Consider the following 23,009-nt stretch of genomic DNA (forward strand, 5'->3'; position numbering starts at 1 on the left):
GGAGAATATAATATATGTTAGTGCAAGTGCACATAGACAACATATGAATATTTAGTACAAAATGTTCTTTCAAGGTGGGGCAAACATTTCTAATTGTGACACAAAAAGAAGGTATTTTGTAACATTTTTAACAACTTGGCTGTGAAAAAGTGTTTATGTGAAATATGTTTAGACACAAACTACCTTACATGATACTGAAGTATTTCAAGGCTCTTTCTGAGTAGGCTATAACCTCTTTTTTTTTTTTTTAATTAAATCAGCTTTATCACAGCCAATTCTAAACACAACTAAATAATTTGGTCATGGTGTTTTGGTTGTTTTTTTGCTTTTTCCTCTTTGGAAAAAATAAAGCTATGCTAAGTTGAGTGATTCCACTCCACATGGGTTTTACCCATTAAAGGCTTCTTTCATTTCAGAATTAATTCCCTCATTCAGAGGAAACCACAGAAATATTCAGCTAATAAATTCTAGCATAAGATCTCACACACTCAGTCCTGAAGAACTGCAGCTTCCAAGAAGCTCACAGACTACTTGTCCCTACTGAAAAACATTTTGAAGTCCTGGCCTAATTTCTAAACAGCCTTATTTCAGGTCCAGTAGGGCTTATATCCAAAATGAAGACCTGAATAATCCCTAAATTGTGGACACCAAAAAATTCAGATATAAATTATGCAGCACAGTCTCCCATCTTAAACAGTTGTATTTGGCTCAAAGTGCAACTGAACAGAAACATATAAGGCCTCAGTTTTCTCTGACTTACACTGCACATGGAAGTGTTCAGCAGTTGCTTCTGAACACAATCAGCCAATGTAAGCCAAGTACGCAGGGAACTGCCCTTGGTTACATAGACATCCTTCTTTCACCTGCCATAGCCTGGTACTGCCCAAGAGCAAAAGAAAAATATAAAAGGCTTCCAAACTGGTGTTAGACAGACAAAGAGATGTGGAAGCCTTAACTGTGACTTTCTGCCCTTTCCTGAGCTCTCAGCCAAACCACAACCCATCAGAAGTGGGTTCACAGCCCTTCTTGCCTTGAAGCCTGGCTGAGAAACCACAACAGGGCAGAATCAGGTGGTGGGCGCTGCAGCTGGTGGAGTTATGCAAAGGCAAAACCAGAATCAAGTTCAAAAAAAGCATTTTCTGGAGACAGAAAACTACTGGAGCCGAAACAAATGGGAGTGCCCAGCGCAGTGGGTGGAACAGCGGCAAGGCAGTATCACTGAGCCCTTACTCCTGACAGAGAGACCACTGACACGGTGCTGCATCAAGTTCGTCTTGGCATCCCTAGCATAGGCATTGTGCTGTGCTGAGCCTGTGCAGGATAGCAAAAGTCTGAGGGCTGTGCTAACCTACTAGGAATCCCAAGCAGCTGAAAATTCCAGTCAGCCAAATTGCTTTTTCTGGGCTACAGTGAAGGCAAGGAGGGGAAATCTCCACTGGTGTGCTGTAAGGGAGATGATCTCTTTTGGTTTTGTGCTACTCTAGGGTCATGGTGCTACTTCCTTTCTCCAGCCTCCTACTTATGGCCCACTGGACTAGCAGGAAAGCCTCAGGCAATGACACTGCATCAGCAAACCTGGCTTTACATATCTAGTTGGAGAAAGTGCTAGGCAGGGGGGTGCTAAATATCTCCCCAAACAGAATTCATCTTCTGCCTGCATCTGCTTTGGAACCATAAAGCATTTCCAAGCTGGAGAAAAATCCAAACACCTCATGTAGAAGCACCTTTCCCTTGGATTTTTATTATCATCATTTTTAAGAATATATTTTGTACCGAAACACTGTCAGCATTCTTTATACAATGGGAAATGACACAGTCATCATGTATAAAGTAAGAGAGTAAAAACAGAGCAAGACAGGAACATTTCATATCAAGATTCAATCTGGAGTACAAATAGAATCTGATGTACAACTTAAAAGCCATGCACCAGATAAAAAGATCATCTGGAAAACAACAGGTTCTCTCTTAATTTGGAAGGAGGAGGAAAAGTCGGGGAATGTCAATGTTAAGGCTAAAAATTCCATTTTTAACTTACACTTTATAGGTGGCAACCTGATTCTTAACTTGGCTGCAGCAGCAGCGACACCCCCCTGGCTTTACAAAGAGATTTGCACTTGCATGAAATAAGAATCAGGCTTCTGTGCTCAGAGGACTCTGATTGACCTCAACAGGCTTTGGACTAGAGCCACAGTTGGAATTTCAGCTTGCAGTCTAAGGCTTCTTAACTGCAGGCCAAATTAGCACAAAATGAGGCTTTGCAACTGGCATTCTACCCTTAACTTTGGATATTCCAGTTCTGGTTGCTTTAAACCACAGCTTTATTGCAGGTTTAATATAGTTCTGTGTGTGAGAGTCTTCTCTCTTTTTTTTTTTTTTCTTAAATACTGTGCTACAAAAGATCTTTTTGTATTCTGTGTCTTAGAAAGTCCTTATATTACATGTTTTCAAAATTGCCCAAATATATGTTTACATCATGATTATAACTACTCAGAAAGACCTGCTACAGTCTATTGTGAGCAGCCAAGGAAAAAAGTGTATTTAGTCCTAAGTCAAGAAAAGTGGCTGTGTTCATTTATAGTGTAGCACAATGACTGTGTTTATACAACTATACCTACTATTTAAAAAGCTACTTGAAAAGTTATTATTCATGTGCAGTAGCTGATTTTCAAGCATTAATAACTTGGCTGTCTAGACAAGTTTTAATTGTCATATCAAAGGCCAAATATGTTCTCAAACAAGTGCATAAAATCTCCCATCTCCCCTGCAAAGAGGCTGGTTCTCTTTCTGAACTGAGAGACTGCCAAATTTAACTTTTTCTCAGGTTATAAAAGCACAGTTAAACCTACAAATTTGCTGTTTAAGGTTTTTGAAACAGATTGACTTTAACTCAAACCTATCCTGTGCAGCAAAGTTAGTAAGCCCTGAAAAACAGTTTCTAGTGTATATGCAGAGTTCCCCCCACCCCCACCAACTACCATGCCCACATTTTCCCAGGGCCTAGAGGACTCCATTAAAATGTAACTAAATGTTTGATAGGAAACATGTTTTTTCAAGAATGATATGTAAAGTTTACCCAAAGAACCTAAGACATTTTGTACATTCAAAATGTTTACACTTTGCTGTTCTTAACCATCAGTAAGATTGTTCATTTTTACTAATAATACATACAATGAGTATAAATAAATAAACTACAGATAAGCTTTAAAAATTGTATTAACAATACATTGTGCAAAAACTTGTAACAATCTACATTCTATGCAAATACCCTGACTAAAATATACAGGCTGTGTCCTCACACCCTCATTCAGTTTTTGCACAGTCCTTGGGCCAAATCAGCGGCTCAGAGCAATCAGCAAAATTCCATTGCAAGCCATAGAGGTAATGCTGATTTACAACAGCAGAAGAGCTGGCCCCCAGGTGTGTGCAAAAATCCCACAGAAATCAGTAGGAATTGTGCTTGACTAAGGACTAGACAGTTTGATTGTACCCCGTTAAAATGAGTGGGAGTTTTGCCATTGATTTCCATGGGACCAGGCTTAGGCCCCTGGTAAGGACATCAGCACGTGGCCCTATGTTGTGCTACACTACTCCACTTCAGTGCAGAAACAATATTTGCAAAAGAAAAGCTTTTTTTTTTTGTCACTGCTGTTCAGTAACTGGCTTTAGCGCTGCATTTCAGAAAGTGCCTTTCTGTGAGATTTGAAACAAAACTGCAAGTCTTTCTGAATCCATTCCAATTTGATTATCCAGCACAGGTGGGCTATTTTGATCCAAGAAAAACGGCTCAATGTCTATTAACCAACAATGTTCTTCATTAGGATAAACAACAGCCCGGTTCATTGGCACAGGAGTGAAGAACTGCATGCAGAAAAGGAACGGGTCAGCCTTCCTACCATAGCTGTGTCCAGAGCCGGCTGTCACTTCTCCAAATGGACGATGGCACCTGAGCCGGTTTGGAATCTGCAGTCCTAACAAGCTCAGCCAAGTTTTGTAAGCTGAAGATCTCCATTTATCTTTATCGTGTCAATTGCTGACAGTGTTTCAATACGGTGGTAAAAATCAAAGAGCTGATGTCCATCCACAAATATTCTAAAACGGGGATGCTCGCAAAGTATCTCAACCTGTAAAAAAGTAAAATGATGAAGCATGTTGTTCACAGTGTAACTGGGAGGTTATTTCACAGAATACAAAGAGCACTCCATTAGCCTTTAAGTAGCATTGGTGTGGTTGCACAAATTGCTACTTATGTGCCATGTAACAGCCAGGGCTGAGATCAGTTTGCCCCCATGACAACAGTTACACGGTAATGGATCTGCTCTTACTTCACAGGGACATGAATCCAATCTCACACTGTTGTGGTGGGAAGGACTCTGGAACCCAGTCCCACTGGCATTAGGGAGGTTTTGCCTCTTGGAATAATGCCAGAAACAGACTCAAACTGCTAATTACAGGGGGAAGAAATTGTATTTCCAACCCAAAACTTGCATTCCCTGCTACAGAATTTTTTTTTGCTGCAGAATGAGGGGGCAGTTCCCTCTGCAATGCTTTCCACACTTCCATTAATTTACTGGAAGGGAGTGAACATGAGAGGAGGGATGGATTTGCTCTCCCCTCCCATACATAGTCACAGAGCTGCTGCAGAACTAAAAGCCTTCACTATTGTGGCTGCAGACAGCCCAGGACTCCCTGTTGGACTAGACTCCATACTGGGGCTGCAGTGAGGGAAATGTGGTGCAAGATGGCTTGAATTCAGCTAGATGGTTCGCACGAGGCACAAACAGGATCAGGGAGGGAAACAGCTCATCCCTCCTCCTTAGAGTCCAGCAGAAATGCTCTGGAAAAGCAACAAAGCCTGGAGCTGAACAGGCTTGGACAGGCTGGGAGACTCCTGATGTTAGGGGTGGCTTGAGAAGGTGCCCTGTAGTTAAGCTTTGCTGGAGCTGCCCCAGCAGGAAGCAGGCATATGGGGGCACAGAATGTATGCTTCTCGTACAAGCCCTCAGAGACCTCCAGGTCTGGACAGGTTAAGAAGAAAATCTGCAGGGAAGCCACATGTAAATCCTGGGTCATTTCAAGAGGCTTGTAGTCTGGAGTGAAGTGCTGCTTCCAGGCACTTGACTCTGCTGCTATTGCAGCATATAAAAACGGGAACGGGGCCAGCGATCAACTGACTGAGCCAAAGCCCAACTGACTTAGGGCACGTTGCACTGGGATAAGTGGTAGCAGACAGTCCAGGAAAGATTAAGCTCCTGGGGACCTGGTAGCATACCACGTAACAGGGAAGCGCCTGTGCTGCCGCGTAGCTCCTGTGTCACTGCGGCAGGTGCATCCAGCCTTAGGCCTTGTTATGTAAAAGATATGGTTAGCCTCAACACTGCTTATGATCCATTTTTTCAGATCACCCTGGGCCACGCCAGAATGATAATTGGTCTGGATCACAAGTAATTGGCAAGAACACTTAATAGTCTAATTTATTCACTGAGAGGGAGACTATCAAATATACAAAGTCAATTGGGAGCCTAAATTCCATTTGTGCATTGGAGAAAAAAGGAGGGGAAAAAAAGAAAAATAACAACACCCTTTCTACAGTATCTCATGCCAAATGTGCAATACTGCTGTCCTCTAATGTCAACTGTCGTTAGTGGGACACCCACAAAACATGCCCTGGGTAATTCCTCTGGCTTGTCTGAGGGCCCAGCCACCACCCACTGCAGCAGGTAGTATAACCCTCTCAGCCAGAGCAGGACCAAGCCTCCAAGCCCTTTCAAGTGCATTTCCCACACGCACCAAAGGGTGTTGCCAGTTCTGATGGGAGACTTTGTAGAAGCAAGTAGAGCGCAAACAATTTGCGGCAAACCCAGTCATAAACACCCTGTCAAAGCCCAAGTATCTGGGGAGATGGTGAGCTTTTGGGGCTGGGGGAGATTATCTTGGGGGAAAGAAGGATTAAGAGTTTGGCAGCTGGTCAGAGCATTGGCATTTAGCAGAGGGGCCAGCAAGGTTTCATAAGAGGGGCGGGGAGGAGGAGGAGGAGGGTTTTTCTGGGTCAGCTGCATGGAGAAGGCATGCAGCCTTTTTTTGTCAACGTTGTGAAGCTGCTGAGAGAGAAGCAGCCCTTTGCAGCTGCACACTTTGTTAGTCCTGATTTGCAAAGACATCTTCATATAACCATAAACACTACAGATGGGAATCTGCTTCTAGGTCAATCCAGTCCATCCCTTGCAACACAACATTTCCACGTACACCATTTTCAAGTGAATACAGACTTAAATTTGACAGGAGGTTTAATCCCAGGGTTCAGAAAAGAATACCACTATTGCTTAGCTGTTTAATCTGCTAACACGAAGGGCTATGGTAAACCTCAGCATAACATCCCTGGAGACAAAGGATGAACAAGATCCTTATTAGCTGCACTAAATTGCAAATACTATATCCATTTAAAAAACCATCAAAACATATGGCAGTCCCATGGAGTATTTACGTTCTCCAGTAATAACTTGTAATGCGCTAATAACATAGAGGTACTTTTTAATTTATAGCTATAAAACTAAGCTCAGGAAGTGCACTTCATCACACAGTATTACAACCTCTGACTTGCCATAGCACCCTGGTCAGGTGTTGACAGCCCCATCTGAACTGCCTGCAGTTACACGCAGCAGTGGGATCTCCACACTTCTGATCAATACAAACAAACAGGCAACCAGTGTCTCAAACGGAGAAGCGTGGGCTACACTGATTTCATGAGAGGCAAGTTGGGTTCTGTTGCGACTGATCAAATTACACTTCTATCAGATACAGCGCATGCCTCTGTCATCCTGGTACTCACCCTAAAAGGTTGGTCCGGTATAAATGGAAAGTAAGGAATAGATGATTGCTCTTCCCCCCATTCTCCTGCTACACAAGAGTTTCTGACAAACTGTCTGTCTGTAAATACGGCTTTTAGTTCAATAGCTACATCCGCAGGAGGATCTTCCGACTCCCCGCAAGTCAGACTGATGCCAAAGCTGCAACACAAACAGAACAGCTCTCATTCAGCCAGAAACGAGCAAATAAGCCCCAAATGCCACCAGTCTCATTTCTTAGCTTATTAAAACCACTGACGGTATAGCGGCACAGGGGGGTGATGGCTCAGCTCATTCAGGGAATGCTCCAAAAGCTCAGCAGGGACAAGAACATGGTTATAGCATATATATATGTGCGGTGTGTACACATATGTGTATATACATATGTATATATATGCTCTATACGCTCCTTTACTCCCAAGTGAAATGTTGGGAAACAGAATCCCTTAAAGAAATGCCCCCTCTATGGGTCAAAGGAGAAATCAGCACGCTATATTTAAAATGATAAAAATAATCCCTCTCCAGAAAGGAGGGATCCGTGTGTATGTGTGTTTGTGTGTGTGTGTGTGTGCGTGTGTGTGTGTGTGTGGCCTCCCCCCTGCGCCCCCTCCCCAGGCCCAGCGCCCCCGGGGCGGGCAGCCCTGCCCGGGTGTTACCTCTCGGGGTTGAGGTCCACTATGCCCATAACTAAGATCTTCTTTCCCGGCCTCATTCCTCCTTTGATGTGCCCACAGAAGGGGACGATCTGGAAAGGACAGGGGGGAGGGTGGCGAGGGTCAACTCGGCATCAGCAGCGGCCGCCGTTGTGCAGCCGGGGGCAGAGGGGGTGAAGGGGTTAAAAAAAAACCAAACACGAATAATCCCCCCCAAAACCCCAGATAAAGGTGATTTACCAGGCGAGGGAAGTACACATCAGCTTGCACCGGGGATCCTAGGGAGTTGTTTAAATGCCCGTCCTCTATTTTCTGCAGGTAAAAAGGAGAGCGCTGAGGCAGGGGCAGGCGGAGCCCCTCCCGGCACCCCCGCCCCGCAGATGCCTGCCGTGCGGGGCCTGTCCTGCTTACCCCAGCCCCAGCCCCGTCCTCGGTTCCCGTCCCCGTCCCGGAGCCCCGGGGAGGGGGCACAGCGGCACTCACCAGCGCGTCCCGCTCGGCCACGGTCCCCGCCATCTTGTGGAAGCGGCGGCAGCTGGGGACGGGGCGGAGGGGGACCGGCGAGGGCGGGGGAGACAGAGGGAGAGAGGGAGGGGGACTGTGTGGCAGCCCCGGCGGCCGAGGGGCGGCGGTGGAGCCGGAGCGGGAGCGGAGCCGGTGCAGAAGTAGGAAGGCGAGGAGGAGGAGTAGGAGGAGGAAGAGGAGGAGGAGGAGGAGGAGGGGAGGTGGCCGGCTCTGCCTCGCCCGGCGGGGAGCCCAGCCCCTGGCCCGGGGGGGAGCTGGGCAGGGCGGGGGCTGCTGTCGCTTCCTCCGCTCCGCAGCCTGCCCCGCGGCGGGGCCCGACTGGTAGGGCCGCAGGGCCCGGCCCTGAGCGGGGAGACCTGGGCCTGGCCGCGCTCGGGCTCGGGGCCGGGCCCTGGGCCCGGCCCCGGCGGGGGTGGTGGGCGGTGGTGGGCCCTGGCAGGGGCGTGGGGCCTGTACCGGATGAGTACTTGGAGGCAGGTCACAGGAGCCCCGCGCCCCTTATTTCTGGGAGCGCACCTTTATTTCTGAGCTTGGACACCGTGGCGAAGAGGGTTTCCCAAGAGGCTAACGCCCCTTCTCCAGAGATGGAGAGGCGGCTCAGCCCCGTACCGGCGTGCCCTGCCCCACGGCGTGGACTCCCAGGGGGGTCGAGTCCCCGAGCCGCTGCTCTGGTGGGGCACATCTCCCGGCGGAGGGTGGCACGGCCGGTGGCAGCGGGCGGCTGCTGAGCGTGCTGCTGGGCGAATTGCAGCTGCTCGGCCAAGTCAGGCAGCAGCTCCTTTGAAATCCTCCCTACCAACCTCCTAATGAGACACGGTAATTGCATAAGTCGGTTGGCTGTTGATGGCTCGTTACAGAGCGGGAGCTCCTGTTTACATGTAGTGTCCGTAGTTATGCAATGTGGCGGTGTCTGTGGGTGTCCCACTCAGCTGAGAGCATGGCAAAGCTCTGATGGAGGCCACCAGCCCTGCTCATGGCTGCCATGCAATGCCAGGAATCCCTTGCCTTTACCACAGCAGGAGTGACTTGTCCCAGCAAGCATGCCATAATGATCCTGTTGATGAGCTTAGGGTCCGGGGGTGGGGGGGATTGAGGAAGGCTTTTTTCTCACTTCCTTGCCACTGGGATTTGGTGGCATGAACATCTCTTTAGCAATGTGACACAGCAACTGGGCTTGGCTCGCTTTCTGCAGGACCTCACACGGGTCGCTTGGCTTTTTGTGCCTCTTACCTGTGTGTTGGGCTGGGTTGGTGAATGTCACTGTCCTTCCTCCTCTTTGGTACTGTGAGGATTAATTATGTTGAATAAAGTTGAGTGGAAGAAGCTAAGTCACTGCAGTGTTTAGGGTTTCAATATGACGGTGCGTGTCCATTGGGAAACGCTTGCAATCAGTAGGTCATGCCATTAGAGAAATCAAGAGCTACTGAGAGTAAGTACAGATTGTGCAACTGTTCAGACGCTTGGTTACTTTTTCAGTAGTGCCCACTAATTTGGGGATGTTTTCATCTCTGGATGCCCAGCTGGAGATGGCTCATAGAAGCTTATGTTTGTGCATACAGCTCTGCTGGAAGTCACATACTGAAGTCACAACTTCTTCAGTTGCACCAGCATAGCTGGACACAATGGCAGCGGGCATCCCTGTAGCCCAGGTCTCAGCATGGGAAAACCACTGGACTGTGTTCTTCATGCCAAAACATTGGGTGTCAGCCATCACCATGTAGGAAAGCACCTTCCTCAAATAGTGCCAGGAGACTGAATTCATAAACAGTGCAGTAACATGAAACCATTGCACATTAGAAACAGTTGGCTTTTGAGTGGCGAGTTGAGTGCACTCACAAGTTCACCACAAAGAGGAACTGGAGTTAGCCTGATGGTTTTGTTAGCTCCTGTGTGCTGCTCGCCTCACCAGTGCTGATGCTAGCTGCATTGTGCTTTTTTTTTCTGTTGGCCTAAGAGAGAACAGAGATCGCCCTAAGCTTTTTTTTATTTATATAGTGGTACAGCGTTACATGATGCCCAAAGAGCTCTTTTCAGAACACCTCAGTTTTTCAGCTGCTGTACAGGGAGCCACTTTATTGGACAAGATTAAATTTATTGGACATAAAATCAGGCCAGCCAGTTGTTTGTGCCAAAGCATGAATTCTTGTGAGGAGAGAGGTCATCATTATGTCTTTGTTTTGTAGCTTGTTTTAATTGAACTTTTTCATTTCAAAATAATTAAATAGCAAGACTTGGCCATTTGGCTAGCTGCTTTGCCTTGTGTTTGTCTTTTCTGGCGTGTTTTCCAAAAACTAGCACAAATGCAATGTTTGTTTTGTTGGCCATGGAAAGATTGACTGGAACAACCTGCAATATGAAGTTACAATGCGGGAGGACATCCCCATGTTTTTAAGGCACCGGTAGTCAGTGCCTTTCTGTTTCCATGCCACGTTCTTCTCTTGCCCCATAACAGCCCAGGAGGACATAGTAAATCCTATTTGCACCACAAACAAGATGAGGCAGCCTGAGCTGCCTCTGTGTGCCGCTGTCCTGCCTGTGTGATGGCTACTCCTGTGGTTTCTCCTAGGGAGGCATTCTCCAGCAGAAGAGGACTACCTACCTCTGCATTGCCCAGTGGTCTGTGGAGCAGCGTTGCGTTTCTGGGCAGCACTGTGCCTCCCACCCATGAGGAGCTTCCCTGAGACCCAGCTTCCCAGCAGGTTCCCCTTTGTAAAGGGCTGCAGGGTGAGTCCTGCCATCTAAGCTCCTGCACTTGTTCTTCTGAAAAAGGGAGAGGTCTGAACCAAATCTGTTCCCTCACCCATGCAGTCCTTGTTAGATCACCTGCACTAAATGGGTCCTGTTCAGTATTTGTACCAGTCTTCTTGACAGGGAAGCTCTTGAAGTTTCATGCTTGAGGGCCTGAGCTTTCAGACCTCATGGTAGTAGCTGGAGCAATATGATAAATGTTTGTGCTCCACTGAAATAACACTGAGGTACAAGTTACTGAACTTGACTGGTTGACCAAGTACAAAAAACTTTGTGGATAGGTATTGTCTTCCATTTCTGGGTTCATACAGCCCTTTGCTCAGTGGGACCCTGGGACTCTTGAAATACTGAAAATTGTATAAAGATTAAAAAGAAGTTGCATGGTGTGAATACCATTTAGGAACAGTTAATGACATGCCCAGCCCAGCCACCAAGGCCATCGCTGAGAACTGGCAAACCCAGAACTTCATCTTAATCGCAGCACCTTGTATCTTGCAGTCACTCCCTTTGATGATTTAAAAAGGTGTATCTAATTCTTAGCCAGCCTTCACCGGAAAGGAATGCAGCATGATCACAATTTTGGTGTGGTATAATTACCCTGCCTTTCTTGCCCCATTACCACTGACATTGCTCTCCTCATGCCTGCATTTATAGGCTGACTTGTACAACTTCTGTGATTTGTTTTGCTTTTTTAATGACGTTGGTAAAAAGATGGGAGGTGTTTGCTGGTTTCATGGAAGCTTCCTTTGGCTTCTGGGTGGCAAGGCACCAGAGTCCTGGTTTTTGTAAGACTTGGAGAAAGCTGAGTAATACAATAAGAGAGAAAGTCTGGGAATAAGTTTGACTGAGTGGTTGGAGCCAAGTATATAATAGTTCAGAGGAATTACTCCTTTTCAGAATTGCAGCAGTAAAACTGCAGTGCTCATAAACAGTTATTTGGGTTGGGTGGGTTTTTTTGACCTTTGTAGCTTTGCCACTGCAAATCATCAGGCAGAGGTCTGGGACACCAAATCCAACCTTGCATAAATTTGCCCTGGGTGGGTGCCCAAGGCAGGTCTTGGGAGAGGACAGTGCTGACAACATGTTGCAAGAGGCTGGAGAGCAGAGTGGAAGATGTTGTACTTGCCTGCTTGCCGTGTGTCTTCAAAGTGTCCCGAGGATGGATTCCCTTGGCACTGTGTACTGAGTCTAAAGTGCGGGGTGCCATGTACCTGTGGAAATGTTCATAAGCCTGCCCTCCCACACTCACCTGTGGGAAAGACAAATGACAGTTATTGGTATGGACAGTGCAGGGAGGGTGTTTAGCATGCTTGTGTGCTTTCACAGGCTAGTGGTTTCACATCTTCATGGACGGAGGAGGGAATCCAGGGCCAGAAGCAGCACCCTTCTCTTGACATTTATTTCATATGGCTTCCTTGCTTCTTGTTGCCTCCTGAATTATTCTGGTCTGAGTCTTGCCCTGAGGGATTCAAGTTCTGACTGTGCATGAATCCAGTGGAGAAGTCAGTTTTCTGGGGCTCTCAGTAACAGAGATTGTGTAAACTAGTGTTTAAGGAGATGGTCTTGGTGAGTGAATCATTTGGTCACATACAGAACTGCTGCACATCTGGTGCAGAGCACGTGTATCAGAAATATTTGTCTTGCGATTGTTTGCTGGAGTCTGCACCAGGAATCAAGGGCATGTACTTAAAGGCATGTCAGATAAGGCATTACTTGCTGGTTGAAGGCTGTTCATGTTCGAAGTCTTTCAGCTTTTCCAGTCGTTTATACAGAGAATCAATGTCCAAATGTATCAGAGGCTGGTCTTTCCTGCTGTGTCTTATTTGGGACTTTGGTATTATCATATTTCAACAATTTTATCCTGAATCTCAAAATGTTAGTTCTTTTGTCTTTCAGTTTCAGTTCTGAGGTCATTGTCATTTCACAAATACCTAGCTTTTATTTTATTCAAGCTTTTTTTTTTTTTTAAAAGAGGCAGTTTCTAGCAATTTGAGAATTTGGCTACTTTCCTAACAACTGAAATCTAGCGACAAATAAAAAGGACTGTTATATACATATATTTAAAAATCTTGTGATTTTCAGTCCAACCTCTTGATTTTAAAGGTGAAGATTCATGACCATGGGGCATCATGCCTGCAACACATCTACCAGAGGATGTAGAAAAAGACTGCTAAAGGGCTTTTACCCATAAGTATCAGCATGTCAAAAGCTCTTCTTTCTATGTACTTTTTAAATTATTAGGGACTGCTGTTTATCCTCTTTCTCCCTGTCCCCTAACAAGTGGCCTTGCTATTTTGGAAACAGAAATGATGCACTTGTAATCCTCATTGCAGTGGCCCAGGAAGACCTGCAGACATAGGGTGAGACTGATTGCAAATGCCCCAGGCACAGACATGGGGAATCCAAGGAAAGCCACACACTCCCCTGACCAAGGCATGGTGGCTTAGGGACCTCCTTGCTAAGCAGGTGGCAACACCACGTTGCTGCTGATTGGAAACCCTGGCCACTGCTTCCCCACTAAACTGCTGACAGAGAAGTGAAGACCATAGCTGCTGAGCACCATAAGGCAGGACTGAGCACAGGAGAAGGCAGTGAAAACAGATACAGTGCCCAGTTCCCCATGGCCACAAGAATTCATCATATGGCCACATTTTTAGGGAAGTATTTTTCTCCCTCTTAAAACTCTCTTGAACTTCACTAGGCTATGCCTGTGCTTCAGGATGGTCTAGGTTCTGCCAGTCATCCTGGGGCATGATGGTTCTAGCAAGACCAGCCTTCAGACATCTCAAGCTCTGGAGACCTGGGGGAGAGGCTGGAGCAAAGAAGAGGTACCCTTAGTGCAAGAGGATCTGGTAGGATCAGGTGGAAGAGGATGAGATTAGAGAACACTTAAGCAAACTGGAGATGCACAAGTCCCTGATGGGTCCCGTTGGGGTGCACCCTCAAGTGCTGAGGGAGCTGGCAGATGGCCTTGCGAGGCCACTCTAAAAGGGAGATGTACCTCAGGACTGGAAGAAAACAAGCACCACATGGGCTGATGAGCAGTGCAGTGGATGGAAAACTGGCTGTGCGGCTGGGCCCACAGGGTGGTGACCAGCGACACCGAGTCTAGTTGGAGGCCAGGAGCCAGCAGTGAACCCCAAGGCAAGAAGTGCTGCCAGAAGGTGGAGGGAGGTGGTCCTTCCCCTCTGCTCTGTCCTGCTTTGGGGTCCCCAGTGCAAGACAGGCATAGCCATACTGGAGAGAACCCACACCCCAGTGCCTGCTCCAGGGCCCCCCCCAGTTTCTATTGAGGTTGAAATGTGGTTCAGTTGGAGCCCACAGCCATCAGAGACAGCAGGACGGAGCTGTGCTGGCACAGAGGAGCGCTGGGAGGAGGCAGGATCTGGCCGAGCAGCACTGAGCCGGCACCGGCACCTCACTTCCCATCCTCGCTGTCGCCAACTGGGCCGCATCCGTGGTGCATGGCGAGGGTCCTCCTGTTCCTGGGCGGGATGGGCCAGGCCATCTACTGCTGCTGTGGCTCAAGGTGGGCTCTCCCTGTGGCTTCGGGACATGCGGGCACAGCCGGGCCCCGCAGCAGTGGCCTTTCTCAAGCCCACTGCTCTCTGCTCTGCAGGGAGGCTCTCACCAATGTTGAGCCAGTGCTGACCACAAACATGCAGTTGACCTGGGGCCACAAGAGGAGTGAGAGGTGCCTTCTCCTCCTCCAGGAGGAACTGGTGCTCGCCAAGTTGCAGTAAGACCTTCAGAGCCTAGCTGCCTCTCACCCATCCCTGGCTCTGGGACGAGGGCAGGGACACACTGGCACCAGCCCCAGGCCCTGGGACCTTGGTGCTGAATGCACCAATGTCCGTCCCAGCGGCAGGTGAGGGACAGGGCTCTGGCTGCAGGGACCCCAAGGAGGTCACCTCCAGCTCACTGCCTGCCTCTCCTCTCTGCAGATGTGGCACCACCATGTGCCCACAGCTCCACCTGGCCCTGGACCAGCTGTGGGTGCTGAGCGGCAGGAAGGAGTTGGATGGGGAGGAAAAAGAGGAGGAGGAGGAGGAAGGCAGTGATGAGGACAGGACCTCCCTCATGCTCATCTGGCCCACCGGCTCCTGCATTGCCAATTTTGGGTGAGTTGTGGTGCCACGTCCCATGGCCAGGCAGGAGAGGTTCCCAACCATGCCCATGCCATCCTATGAATGCCCTCTGCCCTCCATGCAGAGCCTGGGCACGCCAGGCAAACAGCACGCCAGCAGGGATGGATTGGGACATTTCCATGTCCTGCATCCCCTGGTCACCTCTTGGTCCCCAGAAGGGAAGGGCAAAAGCAGCTGCTCTAGCAGCATGGAGGGAGCCAGGGCTTGGGCAGTGCCTCTGTACTGCTCCACGGGGCTTCGTCCTGCCCCTGTGTCCTTCCTCACGGGGCAGGGCTGTGCAGGTGCTTGTCTCTGCCCATGGGCTGGGGGGCAGTGGGGCCTGATGCTATTTCTCTTTCTGCAGTTCCTGGGCGCTGAAGGAGCTGTGGGTGGGCACACTGCTGGGGTAAACCGGGGGGATGCTTGCAGGCATAGCTGGACAGGGGAACATGGCTTCCCAGCTGGGTAGAGGTGCTCTCGCAGCTGTGGGCAGCTCTCAGGCAGAGCTGCCTGACAAGAAAGAAGATGCAGCCTGGGGCTCACCCAGCTGTCTCCCTGTCCCTTCCCAGTGCACAGGACACCAGAAGGAGCCAAGAGAGCCCAGGTGACCTGACTAGCCGCCGCCATGCCATGAGTGTCCGGGCTCTGTCCCCGAGCACTGGTCCTCCAGCTGAGCAGCAGAGGCATCTCTGCTCACCTTCTTCCACCTCTTCTCTCTTCCCAGTGGAGGTCATTCAGCACCAGAAGCCTGGGGGGGCTCATGGAGGGCCAGGCAAAGGTGAGAATGGCTGCCTTTCACCTACCTCTGGCTGTGCTGGCGTGCCAAGGATGTGCGGCGAGTGGGGTGAGCTTGTGTGGGAGGGTCCCGTGGTGCTACTCAGGTAGCGGGAGAGGGTTGGGGAGCCGCTAGAATGCTGGCATGTCCTCACTGGCAGCGCTGGGAGGAAACCTGCTGCCTGAGGCAGAGAGCCCGGGAGGGCAGAGGGTCCCAGCTTTGCCATGCTCAGGCTGCTGGTGCCAGGTGGCTGCTTGCCAGTGGCTCTATCTCCTGTGGGGCTGCTCTCTAGGCGCAGCTTGGTTCTTACAGGCTGATCACAAGCAAGGGCCTCTGACAGTCCTGTCTAGCGACAGAGGGGGACTTTGCTGCTCACCAGGTGAGTTTTGGAAATAAAGGCAACCCTCCTGCAACCGGTTCAGCTGTGCTCACTTATCCCTTGAGTGTCTCTATGCCGGTTGGGCAGCCTAAGGGAGGACGTGACCTGGAGGAGCAAGGACACCCACTGGACAGCAGCTGCTAGATGTGGTTCTGTGGGGACACGGAGCCTCTGTTGCTGCCCACAGCTTGGAGAAGGGCAGGGTGAGGGCTGGGCCAGGCTGTTCCAGTGGCACGCTGGCTCTCAGGGGCCTCTGAGCTGGAGCCGCGGTTCCAGCTGCTGGCTTCCTGCCCGTCCTGCTGCACTGCTCAGCACCACACTGCAGGCAGGGCAGGGCAGTCTCTAGGAGTGCTGGCCTGGTGGTCTCCATTGACAGGCTCTTTCTCTGTTTTCCTTTGCAGCAGGAGGAGGAGGAGGAGGGGGTTGCCCTGGCCCTTTGCTCTGTGTTGGACCCTGGCTGCTGCCCAGGTGCCAGGGCAGGCAAGCTCCAGCTGCAGCAGGACACTGTTTGGCCAGTACCTGGCAGCCCTCTGCAGGGAGGCTGGCACACTGCCCCAGCCCATCCAGGTAAACCAGCCTGGCCACAGGGTCCCCAGTTCTCCCTCTGGATGCTCCATAGAGGCGGTGGGTGTCCCCAGGCGCTCTGGGGACAGGGGATTGGGCTCTTCACACCCAGCAAGGAGCCAGGTCTGGGGCAGTGCTCTGACCACTGCTGCTGGAAGGCAGCTCCTCAGCCAAGCAACTGTCCTCCTGCCTCTCCTGCTGGAGCTGCTAGCTGTCCTGCAGCAGGAAGGGCCTTTGACAAAGGCGATATTCCACAGAGCTGCCAGCAGGACAGCGTTTTGGGAGCTGTGGGAGGCCCTGGCCTGTGATGCAGACATCGACCTGGGAAGCCAGCCTGTACTGCTGCTGGCCATCATCTTGAAGGTGAGTGCTTCTGACCCACAGCTGGAGGAGCTCCTGGCTGGCCTGGAGTGTTCAAAGGCTCAGATGGAGCCCTTGGCCTTGCAGGACTTCCTCCGAAGCATCCCCTTCAAGCTCCTTGTGAACAACCTTTACAAGGACTGGATGGCAGCCATGCAGAAGACCCGCAAGGAGGAGAAGATGGAAGACCTGAAAGCGTAAGTGTGGGCAGCAGCCTGCCTGTTGAGCAGGAGCCCCGACCACTAGCTGAGAGCACCTGGAAAGCTGTGCAACACAGCTGCTGGCTCCCACCTCCCTCGGCCAAGCCTGGGGGATGGCTGTGGGGCAACATCTGGCTTATTAACCTTGTGTTGCTGTTCCCTCATGGTGGCCGAGAAGTTGCCTGCAGCCAATCTCCTCCTCCTGAAGTGGCTGCTGTCCCTCCTCCAGCATATTGGCCACAACACAGCTGCCAGCAAGATGAGCTGCAGCAACCTGGCCATCTGCGTTGGGCCTAACCTGTTGAGCCCACCCAATGAGGACCAGCTCCCGCTGGAGGCCATGCTGGAGGTCACTGAGAAGGTACGCTGTATTGGCCAGCCGGCTGCAGCCTTCCTGGCCCATCGGAGGTTGGCTGCTCAGAGGTCTTCCCTTGAGCAAATGCTGGTGGGGTGGCTGCCCAGAAAGGCAGTCCCACAGCCACAGCCTTCTGTGCAGAAGCAAGGGTCAGGAGTGGGAAAGGCTGCTTGGTCCATTTTCAGGCAGCTGGGTTGAGACCAAGGGTTTGATGTGTGCAGGTGAAGGTGCTCTGGAGTTTCTGGTGGAGAACTGCAGGGAACTCTTTGGGGAGGAGACAACTGACCCTTCCTGTCCAGCAGCCAAGGAGTTGCCAGCCCTCATGGAGAGATCCAGAGGTGAGAGGAGGGACTGAGGGTTGTCACAGGCTGGGGCTGGGAATGCCAGAAATGTCAGCATCATTTCTGGCATGGCTGGGCATTGAGTGTTATCCTCTCAGCCCCACTTGTCCTGTGACCTGTTTGACCACTGCCTCTTGGGGTATGAATGGTTTGCTCTGCAAGATGAGCTGAAGACTGCAGACAGGGCATCAGAGGGCTGAAATCATAAGTGACATAGGGCTTTGGGTGGGTTTTGCTTGAGCTGTTTTACTTTCAGGAAGTCACTTCTTTGCTGCACATGATTTTTCTTTCTAGATCTGCACTTGGATGAGCAAAACATCCTTGCAGTCACAGCAGACACCAAGCATCAGGCAGAAGCCTTGCCGCACAGCCCCCCTTCTCTGCTTGGTGTCCTCAGTGAAGCAGGGGGAGAGATAGGGTGGTGGAGTCTGAAATGGGAGAGGTATGTCAGATCCTCAAACACTGACACTGACTGCACTCCTACTGTCCTGATGTAGGAGAGGGGGTTTCTGATGAGGCCAAGTTGCTGCTGTGCCTCTGCCCGGCAGTAGAGCTGGTGGGTGTCCGGGTTATTCCTCCACCCCCCGGGATGATACATAGTAAGGAAGACTGGCAGGGTTGTTTCTCAAATGCACTAGTGTGGTGAGTTGGCCCCGGCTGGATGCCAGGTGCCCACCAAAGCCACTCTATCACTCCCACTCCTCAAGTGGACAGGGGACAGAAAATATAACAAGGGTCTTGTAGGTCAAGATAAGGACAGGAAGAGATCACTCAACCAATTACCATCATGGGCAAAAGAGGCTCGACTTAGGGAAAATTGACTTAATTTACTGCCAATCAAACCAGAGTAGGGTAATGAGAAATAAACCCAAATCTTAAAACACCTTCCCCCCACCCCAGCCTTCTTCCCAGGCACAGCTTCACTCCAGAATTCTCTACTTACCCCCGCCAGTGGCACAGGGGGATGGGGAATGGGTGTTATGGTCAGTTCATCACACGTTGTCTCTGCTACTTCATCCTCTTCAGGGGCAGGACTCCTCACACTCTTCCCCTGCTCCAGTGTGGGTCCCCCGCGGGGTCACAAGTCCTGCCAGAAAACCTGCTCCAACATGGGCTCCTCTCTCCACAGGTCCACAGGTCCTGCCAGGAGCCTGCTCCAGTGCAGGCTTCCCACAGGGTCACAGCCTCCCTCAGGTATCCACCTGCTCCGGCGTGGGGTCCTCCATGGGCTGCAGGTGGATAACTGCTCCACCACTCACCTCCATGGGCTGCAGGGGGACAGCCTGCCTCACCAGGGTCTTCCCCACAGGCTGCAGGGGAATCTCTGCTCTGGTGCCTGGAGCATCTCCTCCCCCTCCTCCTTCACTGACCTGGGGGTCTGCAGGGTTGTTTCTCTCACATGTTCTCACTCCTCTCTCTGGCTGCAGTTTCTGTGCTGCGGCAACTTTTTTCCCTTATTAAATATGTTATCCCAGAGGTGTTACCACTGTTGCTGATGGGCTTGGCCTTGGCCAGCAGCGGGTCCATCTTGGGGCCAGCTGGCATTAACTCTATCAGACACAGGGGAAGCTTCCAGCAGTTTCATCACAAAAGCCACCCCTGTAGCCCCCCCCCGCCAAAACCTTGCCATGCAAACCCAATACAACTAGGCATGTGCTTAATCAAACAAAATGCCCACAAAATACCTACAAAAAGACAGGGGGAAGTAGCTGCCAACTTCAGAGGGGTTTTGCTCAGGTCCCGCTTCACCAGGTCTATTTTGGGGAGGCAGGGAGACTGTCTGTGCAAGATGTGGCTGCTGCAAACCAGCCAAAGGGATCTGCTCTGGAGATCTTAGGTAGCAATGGGGCAAACAGTCGCTTACGACTGCAGGTCATCTCTTGCCACCCACCGACTCCAGCATTTCTGTTGTAGACAGCTCCAGCTTTGCCTCTGATCACCCCCAAGAGCGTGGCAGACTCCCTGGGGCACCCAGAAGAACTGGTGAGCTGTTCAGGGGAAAGAAGGTAAAATGAGCTTGCTTTGATTAAAATGAGAACTGACTCCAGTGGGTCGTGGCTCTCCCTAATTAATGCCACGACCCTAATGCTCTTTCCCTAATTAACGGGAAGGAAAGGAAAGGTTTGCAGGCTCTCCCCAGGACAAGGAAAACAGAAGAAACCAAAAAGAAAAAACAGGGCTGGGCAGAGGAGAGTGAAAGCCACATGGAAAAGAAGAGGAGGAAGAGAAAAAGTTTTGGGGGGATTGACCAATGAAAAGATGCAGGAAGGTGCAGAAGGTCAGGAAGCCCAGGTGTATACCAGGCTCTGCTGCCCATCTTTCTCAACTCTCGACACTGCTCTAAGTCAGTCCAGCTCACTGACAGGGGACAGTGAGGGATGGTGCTGTGCAGGGTTTGGAAAGAACTCCATGGCAGCTCCCCAGGGGCTCCCGATCAAGCCCTGCTGCTGGCACCAGGGCACTGTGCATCTCTGCACATGCACAGGTCTCTAAGGGCATTACCCATGGGGATAAGGCCCCAGAGCCATTCCATAGCCAATGGCAGCAATAGCTCTCTCTCCTGGGCCATAAACAATTCCTTGTAAACAGTGTTCCCCAAGAAAGGGGAACAAAATCCTGCCTCTTTCTGCCTTTATGGATTTATCAGAGCTTTCTGACTGTCATTGCAGGTGCTGGTTCATGTTCACCGGCTGAACCGCTATGACTGCTGTGTCCCCACAGTTCATGTCCACAATAAAATGACCTTTTCTCTCTTCTGACTGTGTCTGCCATAGGATATTCTGTTGTGGGGAGCTGTTGTTTTGTGATGAATCCTCGGGGAGGAGATTGGAATCATCCCTTGTTCAGCATCCTTTCTAGTGGGCATCAGGGCTGAGTTGAGGTGCTTTAGGAATGAAACCAGAGCACAATATCACACAGGCTGGAAGGGACCTGTGGAGGTCATCTGGTCCAACATCTGCTCAGGCAGGCTCACCTAGAGCAGGTTGCCCAGGACCATGTCCTGGTGAGTTTTGGGTATCTCCTTGGAGCAGTGCCATGAGGTCAGAGCAAGGGCAAGGCATAGGCAGGGCAAGGTGGCCAGGAAGGGCTAAAGGTCCACTGCAGCCACTGACACCTGCAGCTTGCTGTCCCCTGCAGCCATCCTCCTTGCACACTTATTGTCAGGCAGTTTTCTCAGACCCCCCTAACTCATGGCAATGGTATAGATTAACTTCCACGCTGGGCAGTATAAATGTGTCAGCTCACCCAAAAAGCTTTTGAAGCAGCTCCAACAGCAGCATGACTGCTGAGGCTTTTGTGTATCCTGGTGTGATACAGAGGACACCCGCACCATGATGGAGGAGGAAGGATGAGCACTCTCACCATCGACTTGGGAACTGTTTTGCTCATGAGTGCACAAGTTACGAGTTACAGATTACCAGTTATGAATTAGAGAACTTGTGAGTTCAAAACCTAATGAATTAAGTGGTGAATGAGTGAATCCACGTTAGGCTATTCCGTACAAAGGGCATTGAGCCCTTGTTTGCCATTTTTGTTTGTTTGTTTGTTTGTTTGTTTTCCTAATGAGCTCATAAAATATAGTTGAATTTACAGAGAATGTTGTCCTGTAAATGTGAGAGATCAAAACAGACCATGACACTGCTCAGTCCAGAAGAGGCTTCCTGTCGCTTTGCATGGTCTGCAGGACAGGGTGGGAGCTGTTTACTATTTTGAGAAGGTCCACAGAAAATATTCTTCATCTGTAAGTTAAAAGACCTGCCTTAATATTTCTGGTTTTACAGTGTTGGTTTCAGCTGGGATAGAGTTAATTGCCTTCATCATAGCTGGTATAGTGCTATGTTTTTGAGTTTGGTATGAGAAGAATGTTGATAACACACTGATGTTTTCAGTTGTTGCCAAGTAGTGTTTAGACTAAGTCAAGGATTTTTCAACTTCTGATGCCCAGCAAGCAAGAAGGCTGGAGGGGCACAAGAAGTTGGGAGGGGAAACAGCCAGTACAGCTGACCCAAACTGGCCAAAGGGGTATTCCATACCATGTGGAGTGATGCCCAGTGTCTAAACTGGGGGGAGTTGGCCTGGGGGGATTGCTGCTCAGGAACTAACTGGGCATCGGTCAGCGAGTGGTGAGCAACTGCATTGTGCATCACTTGTTTTGTATATTCTAATCCTTTTATTATTAGTGTTATTTTATTAGTGTTATTAGTAGTAGTAGTAGTTTCTTCCTTTCTGTTCTGTTAAACTGTTCTTATCTCAACCCACGAGTTTTACTTTTTTTTCTGATTCTCTCCCCCGTCCCACTGGGTGGGGGGGAAGTGAGTGAGCAGCTGCATGGTGCTTAGTTGCTGGCTGGGGTTAAACCACGACAGTGCTTTCTGCAAATGAAACCTGGAAAATGGGAATCGCATCTTTACATTTTAATTGCCAGCCCCAGCAGTTAAAGTTATATGCAGAGCAAATTCTGTACTCAATCATATTGGGCAACACAGTGGTTTTGCTGGACGTCGCTGGTTGGTCCAAAGTGGTGCACTGGTTTTGGTGCATTAGGAGCAGAGTCAGCATCTGACTGAGTCCCAAACATCTGCAGGTACAGAATAAGACTGACAACTGCCCTTCATCCTCCAACAGTGCCTTCAGAAGACCCCAGATCAGTTCGCACATCTGCCCAGGCTGGGAATGAGGCCATTCCTGAGAAGAAAAGGAGAGATGGAAACTGCTTTGGGTGGCTGATCAAGCCAGTGTTTCACTGCCTGTGCACATCGCTTTCAGGTGCTGTATTCTCGCTCAGAGCATGTTGCAGTCTGAACTTGTCTTCCCATCTGGGTCACACAAGGTATCCTCCATTAGTAACACTTTGCTCTGACAAGCATCCTGCTGTGCATTGCAGCAGTTCAGGGCTAAATAATATATTTTGGAAGCACGTTTTGTGTATGACTTAGAACATGGAAGAGAACAGGAATATTGCAACAGTGAACCGTGGGGTGGACAAATACGTTCTGCCCTATAGTTTATAAGCATTGCACTTTCCCATCCATTGCTTCAAATTGCTTTCTCTGGGTGTTTTTTTCAGGGTGGTTAACTGGTTTCCATTTTTAATAATAAAGGTGGATAAACAAAAGAAAAAAAACATGACGATGTATTA

General features: G+C 49.9%; 2 protein-coding genes across 2 annotated transcripts; one reads left to right on the plus strand and one right to left on the minus strand.

Annotated features, from left to right (window-relative positions):
* Positions 1–1,715: 1,715 nt before the first annotated feature.
* On the minus strand, positions 1,716–8,301 carry LGALSL (galectin like). Its single transcript, XM_049801539.1, has 5 exons — positions 7,979–8,301; positions 7,736–7,807; positions 7,499–7,587; positions 6,827–7,004; positions 1,716–4,121 (listed from the first exon to the last, which is right to left on the minus strand). Exons 1-5 carry the CDS (start codon positions 8,009–8,011, stop codon positions 3,978–3,980), a joined length of 516 nt encoding a protein of 171 aa, XP_049657496.1. The 5' UTR covers positions 8,012–8,301; the 3' UTR covers positions 1,716–3,977.
* On the plus strand, positions 3,918–17,566 carry LOC126039002 (uncharacterized). Its single transcript, XM_049801537.1, has 5 exons — positions 3,918–3,990; positions 14,713–14,889; positions 15,620–15,673; positions 16,451–17,170; positions 17,352–17,566. The coding sequence occupies exons 2-5, from the start codon at positions 14,726–14,728 to the stop codon at positions 17,377–17,379; spliced, it is 966 nt and encodes a 321-aa protein (XP_049657494.1). The 5' UTR covers positions 3,918–3,990; positions 14,713–14,725; the 3' UTR covers positions 17,380–17,566.
* Positions 17,567–23,009: the final 5,443 nt, after the last annotated feature.

This window comes from Accipiter gentilis, chromosome 5 (genome assembly GCF_929443795.1).
Source record: "Accipiter gentilis chromosome 5, bAccGen1.1, whole genome shotgun sequence".
Classification (NCBI taxonomy): Eukaryota; Metazoa; Chordata; class Aves; order Accipitriformes; family Accipitridae; genus Astur; species Astur gentilis.